Source organism: Montipora capricornis, chromosome 13, assembly GCF_036669925.1.
Source record: "Montipora capricornis isolate CH-2021 chromosome 13, ASM3666992v2, whole genome shotgun sequence".
NCBI classification, from domain to species: Eukaryota; Metazoa; Cnidaria; class Anthozoa; order Scleractinia; family Acroporidae; genus Montipora; species Montipora capricornis.
This window is the reverse complement of record NC_090895.1, coordinates 20204655-20222154: the sequence shown is the minus strand read 5'-3', so window position 1 is coordinate 20222154 and position 17500 is coordinate 20204655. Positions and strand designations below refer to the sequence as shown.

Below are 17500 nucleotides of genomic sequence, written 5' to 3'. Positions count from 1 at the left end.
GAGCCCGTTTTGGTGCGCCAATCTTCGCCAAAAGATACTAAAAAGGCATATTCTTTTACTGCTAAAGAAGTACACACGCAAAAGTTCTTTATGTTACGGAGCTACCCCACTTGAAGTTTTTGAGTATGATATTTTTGCAAGCAATTTGCTTTGCTTTGGTCCATGAGGATGACTGTTGCTGACTAGAGAGAGAAGCTCTCGAGCTATCAATATATTTGGGGTCGACCTTCTTCGCTCCACCCAGGTATAGCGACTTGGTATCACTCTAATAAACCACTCAGTACGCAAAAGAAATGTTTTTCCTCTTCATATGTCCAAGATTGGGCATATCTAAGACCGTCTGATAATGTAAAAGAAGTAATAAGCATACAGAGCCGACCATTTGGCTAGACTGTGAACATATAAATATCATGAAATGTTGTTGTGTTTCAAGTAAAAAGCCAATAACGCGCGAGATATATACTTGGCGGAGAGTCTATCGTGCCGGGGATCGCGGGTTCAAACGCTGGCCGTACCAACATTCAGGCAGTGTTTACATGGACGTGTTTTCATTTGTAACCACATTGTTTTCGATGCGGTTACGCCTTCTGCCTACACAACACCGATGGAGATTGTTGCCGAAACCGGGTAGATTTGAAAACGTTGCCAAAAGTGGAGCTTTTCCAAAACGATACGGTTTCATCTTTCGTGAAAAGGGCCAAACCACATCTATTTCAATGTGTTTACTATTTTGGGGCTAAATTGCATTGTTTGATTAACAAAAAAATAATAATAAAAGAAAAAGAAAAGATATAAGAAAAAAGATAAAAAAATGTTAATGGTTGTACGCTCCACCAAAGTGATGAAGAAAAAAACAAGCGAAGCGATGTTTCTGGACTCGACCAGAACAAACTCTCATTTATTATTATATTTTTTTTCCATTTTAATTCAAGAAAAAAAAGCGCTCAGATATTTATTGCCGAAGCCGGAGGCTTATATGGTAAAGATCATACAGGAGATCAAGTGAACTGCCAGATGGTAAACAAAAAAAAAAACAAAAATAAAAAGGACTGTACAAATGATTGTACAATTTAGGATACACAACTAACCTAAAGCTAATTATTATATCTTATGAGAAAGAGTTCGAAGGCATTATGACAGGAATTATGGTTCATGGTTAGTTGGAAGGATTTTCATACCTCACCACGCCATTCTCTCAATTTTACAAGCTATAAACGTAAACCTAGAGATTATTTTCAGTCCTTATAAACTACCATACACTTTTCGTTATTCAGGGACTCTGTACCCTTAAAGATAAATAGACTCAGTATTCATAAGTATAGAGATATAAGTTATCTTCCTGCCTTGTACGTAAAATATTGATGACAATCAGAATTCAGTTTGAAAAGAAACAAGAGAGGAATAGTCAAGAGCTTCCGCAAATGAAGGAATACTAAACGAGTGACTTGGTACTTACAAATATTGAATATATTTGATTCCCTCGTTTTGAACCACGCATCTCACACCGGCGCATAACATTGCGACTTCGGAGATGGCGGGGTTTCACACCATATCTTAATAGTAGCAAAAAAGGTCGTTTTTGCTGTTCAAGAGCTTTTAAGTGCAATCATGATAACTCTTCTCGGTTAAGGTGTTGTTTTGGAGAGTAACTAGGAACTCCTTTATCAGTATTGATTATAAGCCTATTTTAACTAAAACCTCAACCTTCAGGGATTCTTACTTTAATAGGATTATACTTCTCTGGAACTCATTGCCTTTTAATACTAAGGAAAGTACTACTCTTTCATCCTTCAAAACAAACGTTCGTTCGCATTACAAGTCACTTCTTCATTCAGCTTTTGATCCTGACCGAATAAGAACTTTTTAAACTATTTGCTCTAAATGCAGATCTGTTACGCCGGCAACAGTCTGTTGTCGATAAATTATTATTAGTATTATTGTTTTATTTGTATTATGTGTCACATTATTTGTGAGTTATGTATCTGTTCGTGTATTGAATCACATATGTTTATGTAAGTATGGGGCATGTTTATGTAAGTATGGGGCATGTTCATATGGACTTCGAGTCTTTTCATGCTCTGTTGAAGCTATTAAATAAATAAATTAAAAATAAAATTTTGCAGCCGAAATTGCCGCTTTGTCATCCATTTATCATCGCCGATGATAAATGGATGACAATGCGGCATTGCGAAGAAACGAGAACGGTGACCCCCATTTTAAATGGTTTTATTTACTTGTAATATGTACACAGAAAACATATTTTAAGGAGACAAAATAATGGATAGTAGAGGTTGTAGTATTGTCCTATAAATAACGTGAAACTGCATTTCCAGCCTGACACTGAGTGCAAGGTGACACAATTTGCTTACATTTCTTTGCAAGACTGAGCAATTTGAATCACTTTACTTAACGATTATAGCCCGGACAAACAAGCAGGTTCAAGTTTTCAGTAATATTCAGTAGCTTTTACTACATAAGAGCAAATTTTCGCGAAATTCGGTAAAAAAAAAATAAAAAAAAAGATTGAAGGACATTCAGTGGGAAAACAAGCTCGGTGACCCATCTTTTTATTGCATTTTTAAAATGTCCTGTGTATGAATGTCAATTGTGCCACGTTTGAAAAAAAATCTTGATAGTACGTCATTTTCATGGAAATTACCTTAATGTGCTAAATAGAGGGTAGGTATGTGCAAGTGGGGGAGGGTAAGTCAAGATTCTTAGGGCTTTCTTTTGGAGGAGAAAAATTAGTTGTAGATGAGAGAGGTACGTAGAGGCCTAAACAATAGAACAGAACTGCAGGTAGGGGAGTATTAGATAATTATATAACGTTTATAGAGTATTTGACAGTTTTTGATGGATAATGACACCTAAAAATCTTGTGCTTTATACTCTTTTTAGTCTATTGTTTTCAATGGTTATAGAGAGACCATCAAGTCTCGGAGAGTGAGATAAAATTCTTATCAAGATGCAGTGTTTGTTTTTTAGCTTTGAATCAAGTGGCCAATAGGGAAAGTTCATTGTGAAGGATTTTAATTAATTTTAATTTCATTGTTACCGATTTTAGTTAATTTTAATTAGTTAAACTCGTGTCTGGTAGGACAATTCTGTGTAAGATAATTTTGCGTCTTCGTTTCGTCTGTGATAAGTTCTGCATGATTTAAACACTGCGGAATCGATTCCGTGTAAACACTTCCATTTGATTTTCGAGTCTTCTGGGATAAGCACTATAAACTGTAGGCCCCATGTCGAGTAACAACCCTAGCTGTTAGAAGGTGGAATTCCCGGTGTTGTCGACCAACCGTGTAATAAGTACGTGCATTATCAATTGGAACCTTAGTCTGTTCTGCGACTATCACAACCTGGGTTGTGAAACTCCCGATAAAGTTCCAAAGGAGCAAAAAATAACGTTGCGTGGGTAAACTCGGAGCTGTTTCATATCTCTCCTGATTTAGCCAAGAAGATGATATAGAAACGACACGAGCTTGCTTCTGACTGAGTCACACTGCATTCTTCACGTTAATATTGCTCAGTATTCAAGGATTTCTATGTAAACTTAACTTATAAGGTATGTGTCTTTCCAATTATCACTGTCGTTTATGAGAAGGATGTAGCCAGTGTTATTATTCACTTGGGTTTTCAAGCTTTTTAAAATGTTTTTTTAATTATTATTTTTTAATAATTTAGCAAAATTTCCCCATCCCTCGCACGAGAAAAGAAAAACAAAAATTAGTAGATAAAAAGACACTTACATTCACAATCTTTCCCAGTATACCATTTTCCACAATCACAAGAGTAATTCCCTGGATTGTCGAAATTACTGAAGCAAGTTCTTCCGTTGTGGCAAGGGTTGTTGACATCGCATATAGTTTGCTGCACTATTAACAAAAAAAAAAACAAACGACCAAGTTTGGTATTATGACATTACAAAGTAAAGAAATGCCTTCCTTTTTTAAAAAGAAATGACGATCTTGATGGCAGCAAAAATGATGATGACAAAGACTACCACGACTACGATAATGATGATGATGACGATGATGATGATGCGGATGATGACTAAGATGGCGACGGTAACGATGGTGGGGATGCTGCTGTTGATAATAATGATGAGGAGCAGTAGTACGAAGAAGATGAGGATGCTGATGATGATGATAATAAAGAAGAAAGGAAATGCAAGCATTAAAAATAGGCACGCATTGCGTACGTGTGGTAGTGCAGTAACTTGACACAGTGCTTTATTCCGTAACTGTCAACTGAGCTGCTTTCTTTTCCAGGAGATTCAAGTTGTCCTTGCGTAATATGTAGCTCTAATAGTGCACAATATTGCTTTGGTATCGTAAATCATTATAGTGCTATGGTAGATGTCTTAGGTAAATAGCCCATGAGAAGGTATGTAGTTACTAGTAAAATACTAAACCCAGAAAGATTGGAGAAAATATAAGGGAATCGAGAAATATTGGCGTCGACGCAGATATAAAGTTTGCTTCAATTTCTTTCTCACAGCAAATTTAAGCGCCTTCGCGTCTGACAGCTTTGCACGAAAAAAGTTCCCTGAAGTTAAACCTGTCCGGCGGAGATAGTTTCTGGATAGGCGACCTTGCTGCCAGAAACATAGCACCGAAAATTCTACTTTAACGTTGAAAAATGCGAATTGAGCAAGGTACAGATTTTGCTAGCCTGCTTTGTGAAAAACAAACATTGATACAAAAGTGAAAAAAAATGTTGGTATACAGTTTTTAGGAAGAGCAGAAGGAAAATTCGAGAAAGTGTCGATCAAGAATAAAAAAAAAATGACATCAACAACAAACTTGCGACATGAAAACAACGGCCGCAAATATAAATAATTACCATCAGCGAAAAGCATTTTGGTAGGTTTTTGCTACGTTCAATTTTTCTATTGTACTTTTGACTGCGCAAATATATAGACAAAATGAAAGTGGCAGCCTCTGATCAAGTTAATACCTTGCGTGTTACTACCAACTCAACAAAAGAAGGATACATCTGTGACAAAATGACGGCAAGACACGTTAGTTTCTTTCTTTCTTTTTTTTTTTTTCTTTCAAGGGTTATAAAGTTCGACAAGAAATGTTCTAATTAAACACAAAGATCACAATCGTCTAACTCTCGAGGTTGATCATTGCTTCTGCAAAGTCAAAAATTCACTCTCCTAACGAGGTTATCCATCTCCAGGGAATTCTATCGTTTTGGAAATAGAAGCTGCTTTGTTACTAATCTGCGTCACCAATTCCTGCCAATTTTGGGGTTCATCTGTTGAATTTCTTCCAACAGATCTGTTTATTTTTGTTTTCGTTTCGTTTCGTTTCATTCATTTACTCACTTGCTCATTCACTCTTAAAACCCGGTGACATAGTGTGTAGTGCATAAAGTGCACAACCACGAAAACCGAGGTAAGAGTGCTTCTCTCTCAATTTGCAATCTTGCTTCAGCACAGTCACAAATTGGCTTATTTTTGATACACTTTACGAGCGAAAACAAACAAAAGGCCGCTTTTTAACCAATCAGGAGAATTCATGTCACGCGTGACTACTTCTGTCATGTTTTTTTCAGGGACTCGACAACTAATTTTCTCGGGAAGGGATATTCTAAAAATAGACTTACTTGTGCATGCCATAGGAACACTCCTACCTAGTTCTCTCTTGTAAACATGCATTTAATGTACCTTCACATATATCTCCGGCGAACCACTTAGGACAGCCACAGTGGTATTCAGAAATATCGTGTGGGTCGTTGCTACAAGTCCCACCGTTGAGACAAGGTGTGCTGTCACAGGGGTAGAATTGGACTAGAAATTGAGAAAAGCACTACATTAAACAAATAAATCACAACAAACTCTCGTCCTCACAAAAAAAGAATTAGTTTACTTATTCAATTGGTCGCGAGTAATGATTGTTACACAGACCTCCTTATGAAATGGGGGGAGGGGGGGGGGGGGTACGACGGCTACAAGAAGGCTACTCTGTTCATTAACCTTCTCCCTACTTCAACTATGATCATTTATTTTACTTACTCTCCCTACACATCACACATCACACGCCTTGCTAACAGAGTAGGGGGTTCCAAAACCAGCAGAGTTTACGTGCACATAGGAAAGGTTTGAGTCAGGGCCTACGATACATCATTCATGAGCTAAGGACTAGAATTTTTTTTCTCGGGTACGAAAAAACAAAGTTCAGCAACAAAATTATGTGACTTACCCTCACAATTCTCTCCTGTGAACCATGCAGGGCAACCACATTTATACTGAGAAGGATCCACATCAACATTACTGCTGCAGTACCCGCCATTAAGGCACGGGTCATTCTCGCAGGCACTGAACAAAACTACGGAAGAAAAATCGATTTATAACAAATATTCAGCTGACACTATTGTCAAGCCTACTGGTCAAACTTTGAACATCCATTTCTTTTGCGATTTGGTAAAGGATCGATGCAAAATTTGCACGAAAGTTGAAATCACACAAAAGGTCAAGTGGATGTTAAGCATATTATATATATATATATATATATATATATATATATATATATATATATAAACTTCTTGAACTTGAATAGAATAAATTTAGAGAGCGCTCAACTCTGAGAGGAGCAGTGATAATAATGATCAATGGTAGCAAAATTTCAGTTCATCGTTGAACGATGAACGATGTTCATCGTTCATCGTTGAACGATGAACTGAAATTTTGCTACCATTGATCATTATTATATATATATATATATATATATATATATATTATTATTATTATTATTATTATTATTATTATTATTATTATTATTATTTTAACAAAATGCTCTCGACTTAAGAATCACCACAGAAGACAAGAACATCGTTCTAAAAGCTTATTCTGCGCAAAAAGTAGGCTCTGGAGGTAATTTCGAGAGCGGAAATCAAGTTAACGGTACCGGGATTCCAGAGGTTATTTTCTCGCTATGAAAAGAGCGACAAAAGAGCGACTCGCCAAGCCGCAAGTCGCTCTTTTCAAAGCGAGAAAAGTTAACGGCCACATATTAACCCGTTTACACTTTTTGTTTTGATATTTGAAAACAAGGAGTAGACTTCCCCATTGGGGGCTTTTTAGGGCCAGAACAACTACTTTTAAGAATCCCAACTGGGCTATGGGAGATGAACCAGGGACTACCAGGATCAAATTCAACAAGAATGCTTCGCGGGTTTTGAGCCTGGGATCTCCCAATCTCAAGGCAAGCGCCCTAACCAGTGCCACGCACTGTCTTCTTTTATCATCAAGAAAAAAGAATTAACACAACAAGCGTTCTTAAATCAGTCGCCTTCACAGTTATGCCCAGTTGCCCATTCAGGGCACTGGCAATGATACTTTGACATATCCGAGTCATCATTGATACAGGTACCGCCATTGTTACAAGGAAGACGTTCACATGGGCTAATTCGCACTGGAAACAATTGAAAACACTTGTCAATAAATTAAAAGACGTGTGGCGTCACCCCTCACTCATCTGGACCTCCATCTGATAAGTTAATAGACCTTTTCATATGGTCTAGATAAAAGCAGTGAAGAAATTAATTTTAAGAAAAACACGACACTCCTGAGTTTTACAACACACATGTTAGGCAGTTGCCTCTGCCAACTTTAGTGTGAAATAAATTACAATGAAATATAAATACTAGAGAAATTACAATAATAATAATGACAATAGTTAAGACTATGACAATAGCAATTCAAAATTAAACAGAAAGTTTTAAATTAACATGTTTGACCTGTGCGTTAAGTGTTGGTTTGTCCCTAAATAGGTGCAACGCCTCTTTGATTTTAAGAGCAAACCGCGAAGATGCCTGATCGATGATGGCAAAATTGTCACGGGAGCACGCAGAGAAACATGCTAAGGAGCTAGCTCTCTAGATGCTTGAAAATGTGTGAGGCCCTGTCTGTTTCCAAGTGTTCCCTTACACGTGTGTTGAAATGTCGGGTGGTCTCACCGACATAGCAAGCCGCACAACCTGCACACGAAAATTTATAAACCACACATGATCGGAGTCCATTGGGGATAGGGTCTTTCACACTAAAGAGGCTACGTACTTTGAAAGAGGAAAATGCTAACACAATGTTTGCATTATTACAATAAAAATGTGAAATTCGACGAATGCGTTTTTGGGCGATGCTAGAAAAATAACCTATGTAGGGTAATATGAAATAAAAGGTATTGGGCGCTTGTTCGCCAGTTGATCTTACAGAGTTGCCTGTTACGTGCTGAGTGACACTGCGGTTAATGATTCTTTCTATTAGCCTAGACGGATACAGGTTTTTCTTTAGCATGAATGTTAGTGACGCGATGTCCTCATTATTAACATGTTTTTTTTTTTTTTTAGCTTTACCTCATTTTCATATAAAATTGGGCTAGTCAAGACCTTTGTTGATAGAACTCTCAACATTTTTAAAACCTGGCAAGCGTTTGAGTGTCGTGTTTTTCTTAAAACCTTTTCATATAATGGCGACTAAACATGCTCTTTTGTTCTGACGCTTTATAAGCCTTTCCAGCCTCGCTACAATGGGTAAAATGCAAAAGAATACGTAAACCAAAATTGAGGCGAGTAGCAGATCTAATCAGCATAAATACATAAATAAATCGGTCGCTATTTATGAAAGCTGCCTATGGCCGCGAACCTGGAAACTAAACCCAACATTGCCATTTTACACGCCATTTCTGATATGATGTTTCTTCCTAAATCAGCGCTTCCTTGAATCCTTATAAACCAAAGCGGACTGCGCACTAGCCGACGTGTAGTCTACACATTCATGTAGGCTAACTGCGCACCGCTGACCGAGGTGGTTGAGCATCGGGCTGTCACGCGGGAGGTCGTGAATTCAACTCCGGCCGGACCAACACACAGAGTCTTTAAACTACTGAGGAGAAAGTGCTGCCTTTGTAATAATTTATCCACAAGTGATTACACTTTCAAGTCTTCTCGGAGGAGGACTATAAACCGTAGACCCCTTGTCACAAGCCTTGTTAAAAAAGACTCCGTGGACGTTACAGTCCACACACTAATCGAAAAGATGAGCAGGGCACGGAGTTGTGTTCTTGTCTAATTTAGGCCCACAATTTCATTTTACCATGACTATTACGTGCAACCCTCAGAAAGTAAAGACTTAACAAACTTATACCTTCGCAGTGATCGCCTGCAAACCATTCTTCACAGTTACAAGTATAACTACGATTTTCTGTGACGGCAGACGTACAATTCCCTTGATTTTGACAAGAACTAAAATCACATGGGTCTATTTCAACTAAAAAAAAACAGAGAAAAATATACACGGTGTTAATATTTCTAGAAGGTCAGAAAGCCTTTTCAACCAGCGTAGACTTTGTTGTCAGAAAACGCGCACTCGTGGCTCATTTTGACTACCACGTAGCAAGTTGGCGCACTTAGTCTCTAAATAACTGAGGAAAAACTGCTGTAAATGAAAAGAAGCCAAAGAAAAAGGACACTTCGGGTGCCTTCAACGGCGGTCGGCTTCTTGCCTTGTCAAGTTTCCTAGGATAAGGACTACAATACTTTCAAATTTTTAGTAGGTGGAACGTGTTCCCCGACCAAGGCAGTGGTTTTGGGCTTCTAGGGTATTATTATTAAAAAACACTATTTAAAATATAAATGAACGCTATCATATTCAGCCCAAAGAAGGCATAAAACTTTTCTTTTTATCCCTTTAACAAAAAACGAAACTGTACTTGTGCACGCTGCGAAGGCTGACTGTAGTATGACTTAGCAAACTGCAAATAGCAATTTATGCTAATTTACAATTATCACAAATAATTTGATGTTTTGACGCCAAACTTCCGCACAGAGAATCAGAGAATCTTTCAAATCTCTCCAGTTAAGCCATTCGCACTAACTTATTTTTCGCTATCATTATACTAAGTAAACGCGGTGGAAAATCGAGAAATGCTCAGGATGGTACAAAGTTGTATCTGAGGTGACGTTTCCGCGACGTCACCTTCAGACCTTACTGAAGTCCCTATTATATTATTAGCTTTACATACCTTCACAAAAACGACCAGTAAAACCTGTTTGACAATAGCATGGTCCTGGCTCATGGCCAGTGCATACACCACCATTTGAACACGGATTGACTCCACTGCAGATGGTTTCATTGTCCCCTGTAGGTATTTTAAAACAACCATAAAACGTTTTTCGTTGTCTTTTTTCATTATTGACTGAGCAGCCAACGTACTACTGCCTTAGTGACTGAGCGACTGATTAACCTACTCGCCCACCCTCCTCCAGTATTCTCTTCCTACCCTCCCAATTACCCTTTAAAGTAACACATCAATAGGGAACTAACACCAGTGTTAAATCAAGTTCTATTGGTCAGTGTTCCCCTAAGGATTCAAAACACCAGAGAGTTGACACTAGTGTAGTGTCAACACAAGTGTTACACAGTGTATCTCCCAAGTGTGACCGCAACCAATGATGTTTTACAATGACTGCAAAATTCTCGCGCGCTCATTGGCTAATTTTTATCGACAATAAGCAGCCAGACACATAAATTTATAATTTATGCGTTTCGAAGAGTGAAACATCGATCTGTCACTTTTTAACCGATGGAAAGTCTACTTGTTATTACCATTAGCCAAGAAGAGAGCGACGCAAGTTATGAGTTTTGTCGCATCAGATTGAATATTGTTACTCGCATTTTTGTTCCGCGTTCTTCCCGTTTTTTGACTTAATTTTGACCCCTCTGCCTTTTTGTTATTGTCAAAGTAGTCTGCGGATCCGATCCGCAGCTACTTTGACAATGTTATGGGGAAATTCATGATCAATAACAGGACATACGCATGAAAAACTGACATCAATTTGTTAAATTGACATACTGACCTTGAACACTTTACTCAAGAATGTTAACCGAAAAAAAAAAGTCCCCAAAGAATAAAATTTGCCTAAATTGGCCTAGTTCCAATCAGCGTCAGAAAAATGTCGATGTTTAAGTCAGGTCTGGTGGGAAAATGAACAATAGACCAAATCGGCTGACTCAATGTTGTACGAACCCAATTCAAAGCTCTTTTGGAAACAAAAAGTTTTGTGATGTCTTTCCCTATCACGTAAATGTGAATGATACATTATACTGCAGATACAATACACAAACAATCTCAGCAAGCAAGCAAGCAAACAAGCAAGCAAGCAAGCAAGCAAGTAAGTAAGTAAGTAAGTAAGTAAGTAAGTAAGTAAGTAAGTAAGTACGTAAGTAAGTAAGCAAGTAAGTAAGTAGCAAACAAACAAACCAAAGGACTTAATAACGATGCATGCACAACCAAATTTGTATGACTGTTTTACATTGTTTCTTCACCGGTGATACTATAGAATTAAAGATTTGAACAAAAAAAAAAACCCTTTACAACCATGGGTTTTCTATACTGATTAGGCGTATGACACAGTTTAGGATTATAATATTAATCATTCACCTGCTCATCTTCACACGGCTTCCGCTGATTGCACGGCGCTACTGATAAGGGTTTCTTTGGATGATATGAACATGCTGCATTTGGAAGATAAGTCGATTTTCCGTATTCGTCAGTTTCTCGACATCTTATTTCCCTTGGACTTACACCAAGCCCACAAGTTGTCGAACACTGAAAAGCACATAAAATTATCAAACTCCGGTAAGAAGTGAAACTATAAATTAGTGCATCATCCTGCAGGTATACGCATACGTCAATTATCATAGTTCAACAACAACAGCTACAAAAAAAAAAAAAAAAAAAAAAACATTCTTAAATATATTACTTATCCTCATTTATCATCAGTTTAATAAATACTTTTATAAGAGAATTATTTGCTACCAAAAAAAAAACTTCGGACGAAAGATGCTACTGTAGGTAGCAATGGTTCATTCTCGGTAGATTGCAGATTTTCTATAGTCAAGAAAAAATTTGGAGTAAGATTGAGAGGGAAGAAACCAACACCTGCCCGCTTCAAATTTGTGAACCTTACCATTCCGACCGCCCTTACAATCCCACGTCAGACCTGTGGCGATTAGCTCTATACTGCTACATGTTCCTTTCTGGATTTCTATCCTTTATCAGAAGGATGAATCAGTGGCAAGATGATGAAAGGTGGCTCTGCAAGCGTCTGTCCCCTCACGCCTTTCTTCATTAGTACTGAAGTTAGAGGACGTTAGGAAGTCAGAGACGATACCCTACAAGGACTCTTCGCCAATAAAAGGGAAAACGAAATCCTACTACTTGTCTACAATGTGGTTTTCCTCCAGAGATAAGGGCAAACGTACGCTTTGACCCAAGCGTTTTCAAAATTACTGCGTTTGTGTATTCAACTCATGGACGTTTCCTATAGCTACACAAACAATACATTATTTTAACAAGTGTTTCATATTACCTCAGTCCAGTTAGAGGCAATAACCCAATCGGCTGGGCAGGACCAAGAAGAACAATTTTCACTCTCGATAACATCAGTGGGTTTATCCGCAGAGCAGGCTGATTCGTTTACTTCTATATACATTCTCGATGAGACCTGCTGATGACAGATGACTTTCCTTGTTCGCCTTCCAAGACCACACGTCTTGGAACATGGAGTCCAGTTTGTAGTGAGCCATCTGTCAAGTGTAATGAACAATAATGAGTTTCAAAGGGTAAATTCGTAAAAAAAATCACTATTTTTTTCCCATCAATAGACACCAAATCAATTATGCAGGCTTGTTGTCAAAGCCATAATTATTCATTATTATTAGCTACGTACATTCGGAAAGGAAACTTTATTAAAGTGTCTAGTCGTTCTAGAGCTGGAGCGCTAAATCGGGGACCCTGGCAACTGAAATTAACAAATAACGCAAATCAAGTCAAATGTTGGTTTATTAGGAGAGGGGAAACTGGAGTACCCGGAGAAAAAACCTCTCGGTACAGAGCAGACAACCACAGTTGACGCCGACTCTGGGAATCGAACCCGGGCGAGTGCTCTCGCCACTAAGCCAATAATAATAAGCTTAGTTGTCCTTATGCTTTACCTTATGTATAACTGAAGTGAAACAAGGTACGGTGCCAAGCAATGTCAGTGCCACTTTGAACAATAAGTCATCTCAATATTGACTTTAAAATAAAGGCATCCATATACCTAGATGTAATTCTGCATGTTATGAAAAACATCTCCTAAGGAATTTAGCAGAATTTAGGTCCGTATATAGATAGCCAAAAGTGGACAATGAGGATTAAGAGAAGCAAAGTTTAAAATCTTTCAAATCTAGCCTACGACTTATAAACCTTGTATGTGATTTGTAACTCATGGGTTCGCTAAAGATATTAGCACAATATTTTAATACCTTTTATACTTAACCAAGATCTGTTTTTTTTTTAATATATATATTTTCTACAACTTATTTTTGTAGACCTTTAGATAAAGGAGCTTTTTTTTTAAGAAAAAGTCCTATTTTTAGTGTCCCGAACTAGATTATGTTTCTAAATGCATTAACGTGTGAATAAGGCTGATTTGATTGCTTGACATAACTTTGGTAGAAAAATCAATTCCGGAATCCTGGAAGTCTAATAACATTCCAGTGTGAATAAAATTCCATATTTAACTCCTCTTTAAATTCCCCCACCTCCTCCCGTCCAGGACAGGCAAAGGGATGGCGCGAGTTCGATGGTCTCGAGTTCGATTCCCAGACTTGGCATCACATGTCTCTTCTTTGAGATGATTTTCTCTGAGTGCTAGGGTTTGCCCTTTTCTTAAAAAAACAATCTAGGTTTTCATTTGTTTTGAGTCATCCACGGAGACCGAGGGGCAGTCATCGAGACGAGACGAGAAAATCATAGGCAAAATCGGGACTAAGTTTTAAGTTTTAAGTTTTCAAGTAAAGCAAGAAGAGCGGCTCTTCTCGAATTACTTGAAGACTTAACGCCAGTCCCGATTTTGGTCATGATTTTCTCGTCCCGTTTTAAATGACTGCCCCTGGGTCTCCAAAGATGGTTTTGAGTTAAATTCATTTGATAACCATGTACAGAGTCCCCATATATTGCTCCAGCGCGAAATAGACTTGACGCTTAAATATATTATATTATGATTCGATGTATTTTGTCCTTCCTTTTCATTGGCCAAGAGCCCACTACGTGACCTGCAAATGACTGCCTACAAATAAGTGTTTTGCTGCAAAAATATTTTGCTCATGCGCAATTGAAATCACGCTCTTGTGAAAAAATGGCAGATCGGTTCCCCGAGCTGTCAGAGAATAATTCGACATCTTTAGTTGATCGAAAGAACAGCGAGAATACTAAGAAAGGAACAAAAGTTGCACTCAACGTATTTCGAGAGTATCTCAAGGAAAGAAAGGTAGACGAAGAGGCACTTGTGTCGTCGATGCGAAGGACAAGTTGGCGAATGCATATTTACTGGTCATGAAGAGATTTTATGCTGAAGCCAGAAAAAAGAATGGCGAGCTTTACACCAAAGCTTCACTTGTCGGGATACGCTTTGAAAACTTTGAAATTCTTCAGCTTTGTTGATGGCTGGTGTTATTGAACGTTTGACTGTAAGTACAATTTGAAGTCTACAAATAAAATTATGCTGAGAAGGAAGCAAATTGATTGGTGCCATTACTCGACTCTGCAAGGCAGCGCGCGTTAACGGCTTCCCGGAAACAAAAACAAAAAAACCAACTCGGTGATCGAATGATAAAACAATTATTGAACTCGGTTATCGCAAAATATCGTGATTTGTCAGTGTCTCGCAGATCAATTATTTGCCTCAGCCTTTGGCTTCGGCAAATAATTGATCTGCTTGCCACTGACAAATCACGATATTTTGCTCAACCTCGTCCAATAATTGTTAATTATATTGCTTTGTAAAATTTTAGAAATGAAAAATTGTTACTATTTGTTATTGTACATATTCAGTTTTCAAGAACTACCCATAGAAGGTGATTTTCTTGATATTGTTATTATTATTATTATTATTATTATTATTATTGTTGTTGTTGTTGTTACTATTATTATTACAAAAGTTCCCCACTCCTACGTCAAATTTTAACATATAAAAGGTACTGACGTTGGGTCGCATGCTTGAGTGTTGCACTCTTGTGAACATGGCGGCTTAGTTTGAGAATCACAAGCTTCATCAGAGACAGTGGAATTGTCATCTTTCAATATACACAGTACATCACGCGTCTGCAGTCCTACAAAAAAATATTGTATAAATCAGTATTTTCCTTCATGTTTTTTTTTCACTGACACATATTACGCGTTGTGATATCATCGCGTTTTATTTTCGCTCTCATAGCCATCATCAACTTCATCGTGTATCATTGTATACAAATAAACAATAATAACAACAACAACATAATGGTAATCAATGTACCCATCGCATCGCTAATATCGTCCTAATCATCATCAGCATGATTAAGAGCACCGACACAACGAAAAAGTATATTTAAGAGCTATACCTCCTGCACAGATATTTGAACACGAAGTCCAGTCACTCTTTACCGTCCAGTTGTAGGAAAGATTGTTGACTGAGTCACCAGGTAGAACAGGTTTTCTTATATCGTAGCCAACATCGAAGCTCGTGTCACTCAGACGAAGAAACTAAAAGAAAAAAAAAAGAAAAAAAAGAAAAAGAAATCGCCCGGTTCCAAACTTATTTATATTATTCGATCCTGATTTAATAAAGGTCAGGCACTGTGAAGAAACTGAATCACAAGAGACAGTGGTGATATGATGTATGACCTGTTTCCTCCTAAAGGTTAAAGGCCTCTTAGAGATATGGGGTAGGACTCCCCAGAGTAAGAACTGACCTTATTAATCGGGCGTTTGTAAGCAGGTGTCTTTCTTGATTAATTTCTTGTTTCCTTTTAACTTATTGCTTTGCAATTTTGTTACACTATGATTGATTAAATGTAAAGTTACGGGTATGTTGTGCCTGATTATTATCCTTTATTTCCGGGCAACACCAGCTTGAATAAGTGACGTTATGGCTTGTTGTTTAAACTCAAAAAGGGCAACTACAACACGTCATAAGTCAGAGGCATCCAGCGATAGGTTTCTCTCAAGTGCTTTTTGACGCTGTTCTAAGTTTTTCGGGGTGCTTTTAAAGGTTCATTTTAGACTGGGCTAAAAAAAATATCCATTCGGTTATTCAAGGGGAACTTGAAGCTTTTTTTTAATTTGCTAGGGCATTTTTGTCTACTTCACAAAAATTGTATCGTAGCCTTTCCGAAGCTCATAGCTGGCTTCTTTTCGATACTCACGAGGACATTTTTATCAGTCAAAAAGGAACAGGCATTAACTTTTTCAGATCGCGAAAATTCGATGTGAAAATTCCCCTTTGGAAAACCCTAAGTGATTAAAGGCCTTTCGAACAGATAATTTTACGAAACGTTTCGTTGGGTGCCCCTGACAAATATTCAAGATAGCGGCGTCCCCAAAACAAGCTTTTTTTTAATTTAATTTATTTTAGATACAAAAGTTTTCATTGGAAAGCAAATACGAACTATTTTTGATTGTAAACTTTCTTTTCTGTGGTTTCAAGTTATTTTCTTGTCTTAGTGGAGGTTCCCTTTAACTTTAAGAATTAACATTTGTTTTCACGAACGCGTAAGATTGGCGTCTCAAATTATACCTCTAGCATACCTCCAAGAGCTTGGACCGTAACAGTAAAATCGCAATATCATCACCTAAAGTGAACCCCAATGCTAACGCTACCACTCTTGTTTTAAATATTTGATCATCAAGGCATACCACAACTTTCAAGGTCGCAGTAGTTGGTCCTTGCACTGTCAGAACATCTCTGTACTTCACTTTCTTGTGAATGTACTTTATTGTGGTGCCTGTGTATTTGATGGTTGTACGAAAGACACGAGGAAAATCGATGAGGTATTTTCCGTTCACGTCTTGAATACCTAAGTGAGAAAAAAAGAATGTGTTTACGAAGTGACCTTTTCGGTATGTTTGGAATTCCATGTAGATGTATAAATATACTCGACAAATTATCTTAGGTACTGACCTAACACATTACTTGTCTTTGAGGATGTCTTCCAAAAAAGAGCCGAAAGTGTACCCGGTGGAAGTTCTTTGATGAGAACAGCATTCCTACTATCTGCAAAGAGAATAGCTTTATTATGAGGACAAAGGAACACGAACTTACGGATCCAACACCACACCTGCGATAGGATGGGTTTAGATGCAGCTTCACATGGTGCAAGTCCCAGTGCTCTCAATGCATTACAACTGGTCACCTCCTACTAGGATGGGTTAATCATCATCACATCATCATCATCATCGTCATGGTCATCGTCATTATTATTATCATCGTTGTCCTCATCATAATCATCGTCATTATCATCTTACACATCATCAACAGTAGGATTACCACTATCTCTTTTCTGTTTGGTTGAAAGCGTACAGTGAATTTTCGAAATCAGCGCCTGTGACGCCATCTAGCTGCAGGTTATGCAACAATCATGCCAAGGACACTCAAAGTCACCGGTAATCATGTCATTAATGACCGCAGT

At 37.8% G+C, this 17500-nt stretch overlaps 1 protein-coding gene and 1 long non-coding RNA gene across 3 annotated transcripts in view; both read right to left on the bottom strand.

The window, feature by feature from the left end:
* The window catches only part of LOC138028206 (uncharacterized), a 390617-nt gene that overhangs the window by 179679 nt on the left and 193438 nt on the right, over positions 1-17500 (bottom strand). The window lies entirely within an intron of this gene.
* The window catches only part of LOC138029479 (A disintegrin and metalloproteinase with thrombospondin motifs 6-like), a 46822-nt gene that overhangs the window by 10193 nt on the left and 19129 nt on the right, over positions 1-17500 (bottom strand). The window contains 13 exon segments of the mRNA XM_068877203.1: positions 3750-3875; positions 5678-5800; positions 6213-6338; positions 7302-7424; positions 9155-9277; positions 10032-10148; positions 10290-10302; positions 11451-11618; positions 12382-12598; positions 15040-15166; positions 15434-15575; positions 16728-16888; positions 16993-17085. Coding sequence (XP_068733304.1) covers positions 3750-3875; positions 5678-5800; positions 6213-6338; positions 7302-7424; positions 9155-9277; positions 10032-10148; positions 10290-10302; positions 11451-11618; positions 12382-12598; positions 15040-15166; positions 15434-15575; positions 16728-16888; positions 16993-17085 — 1659 coding nt within the window.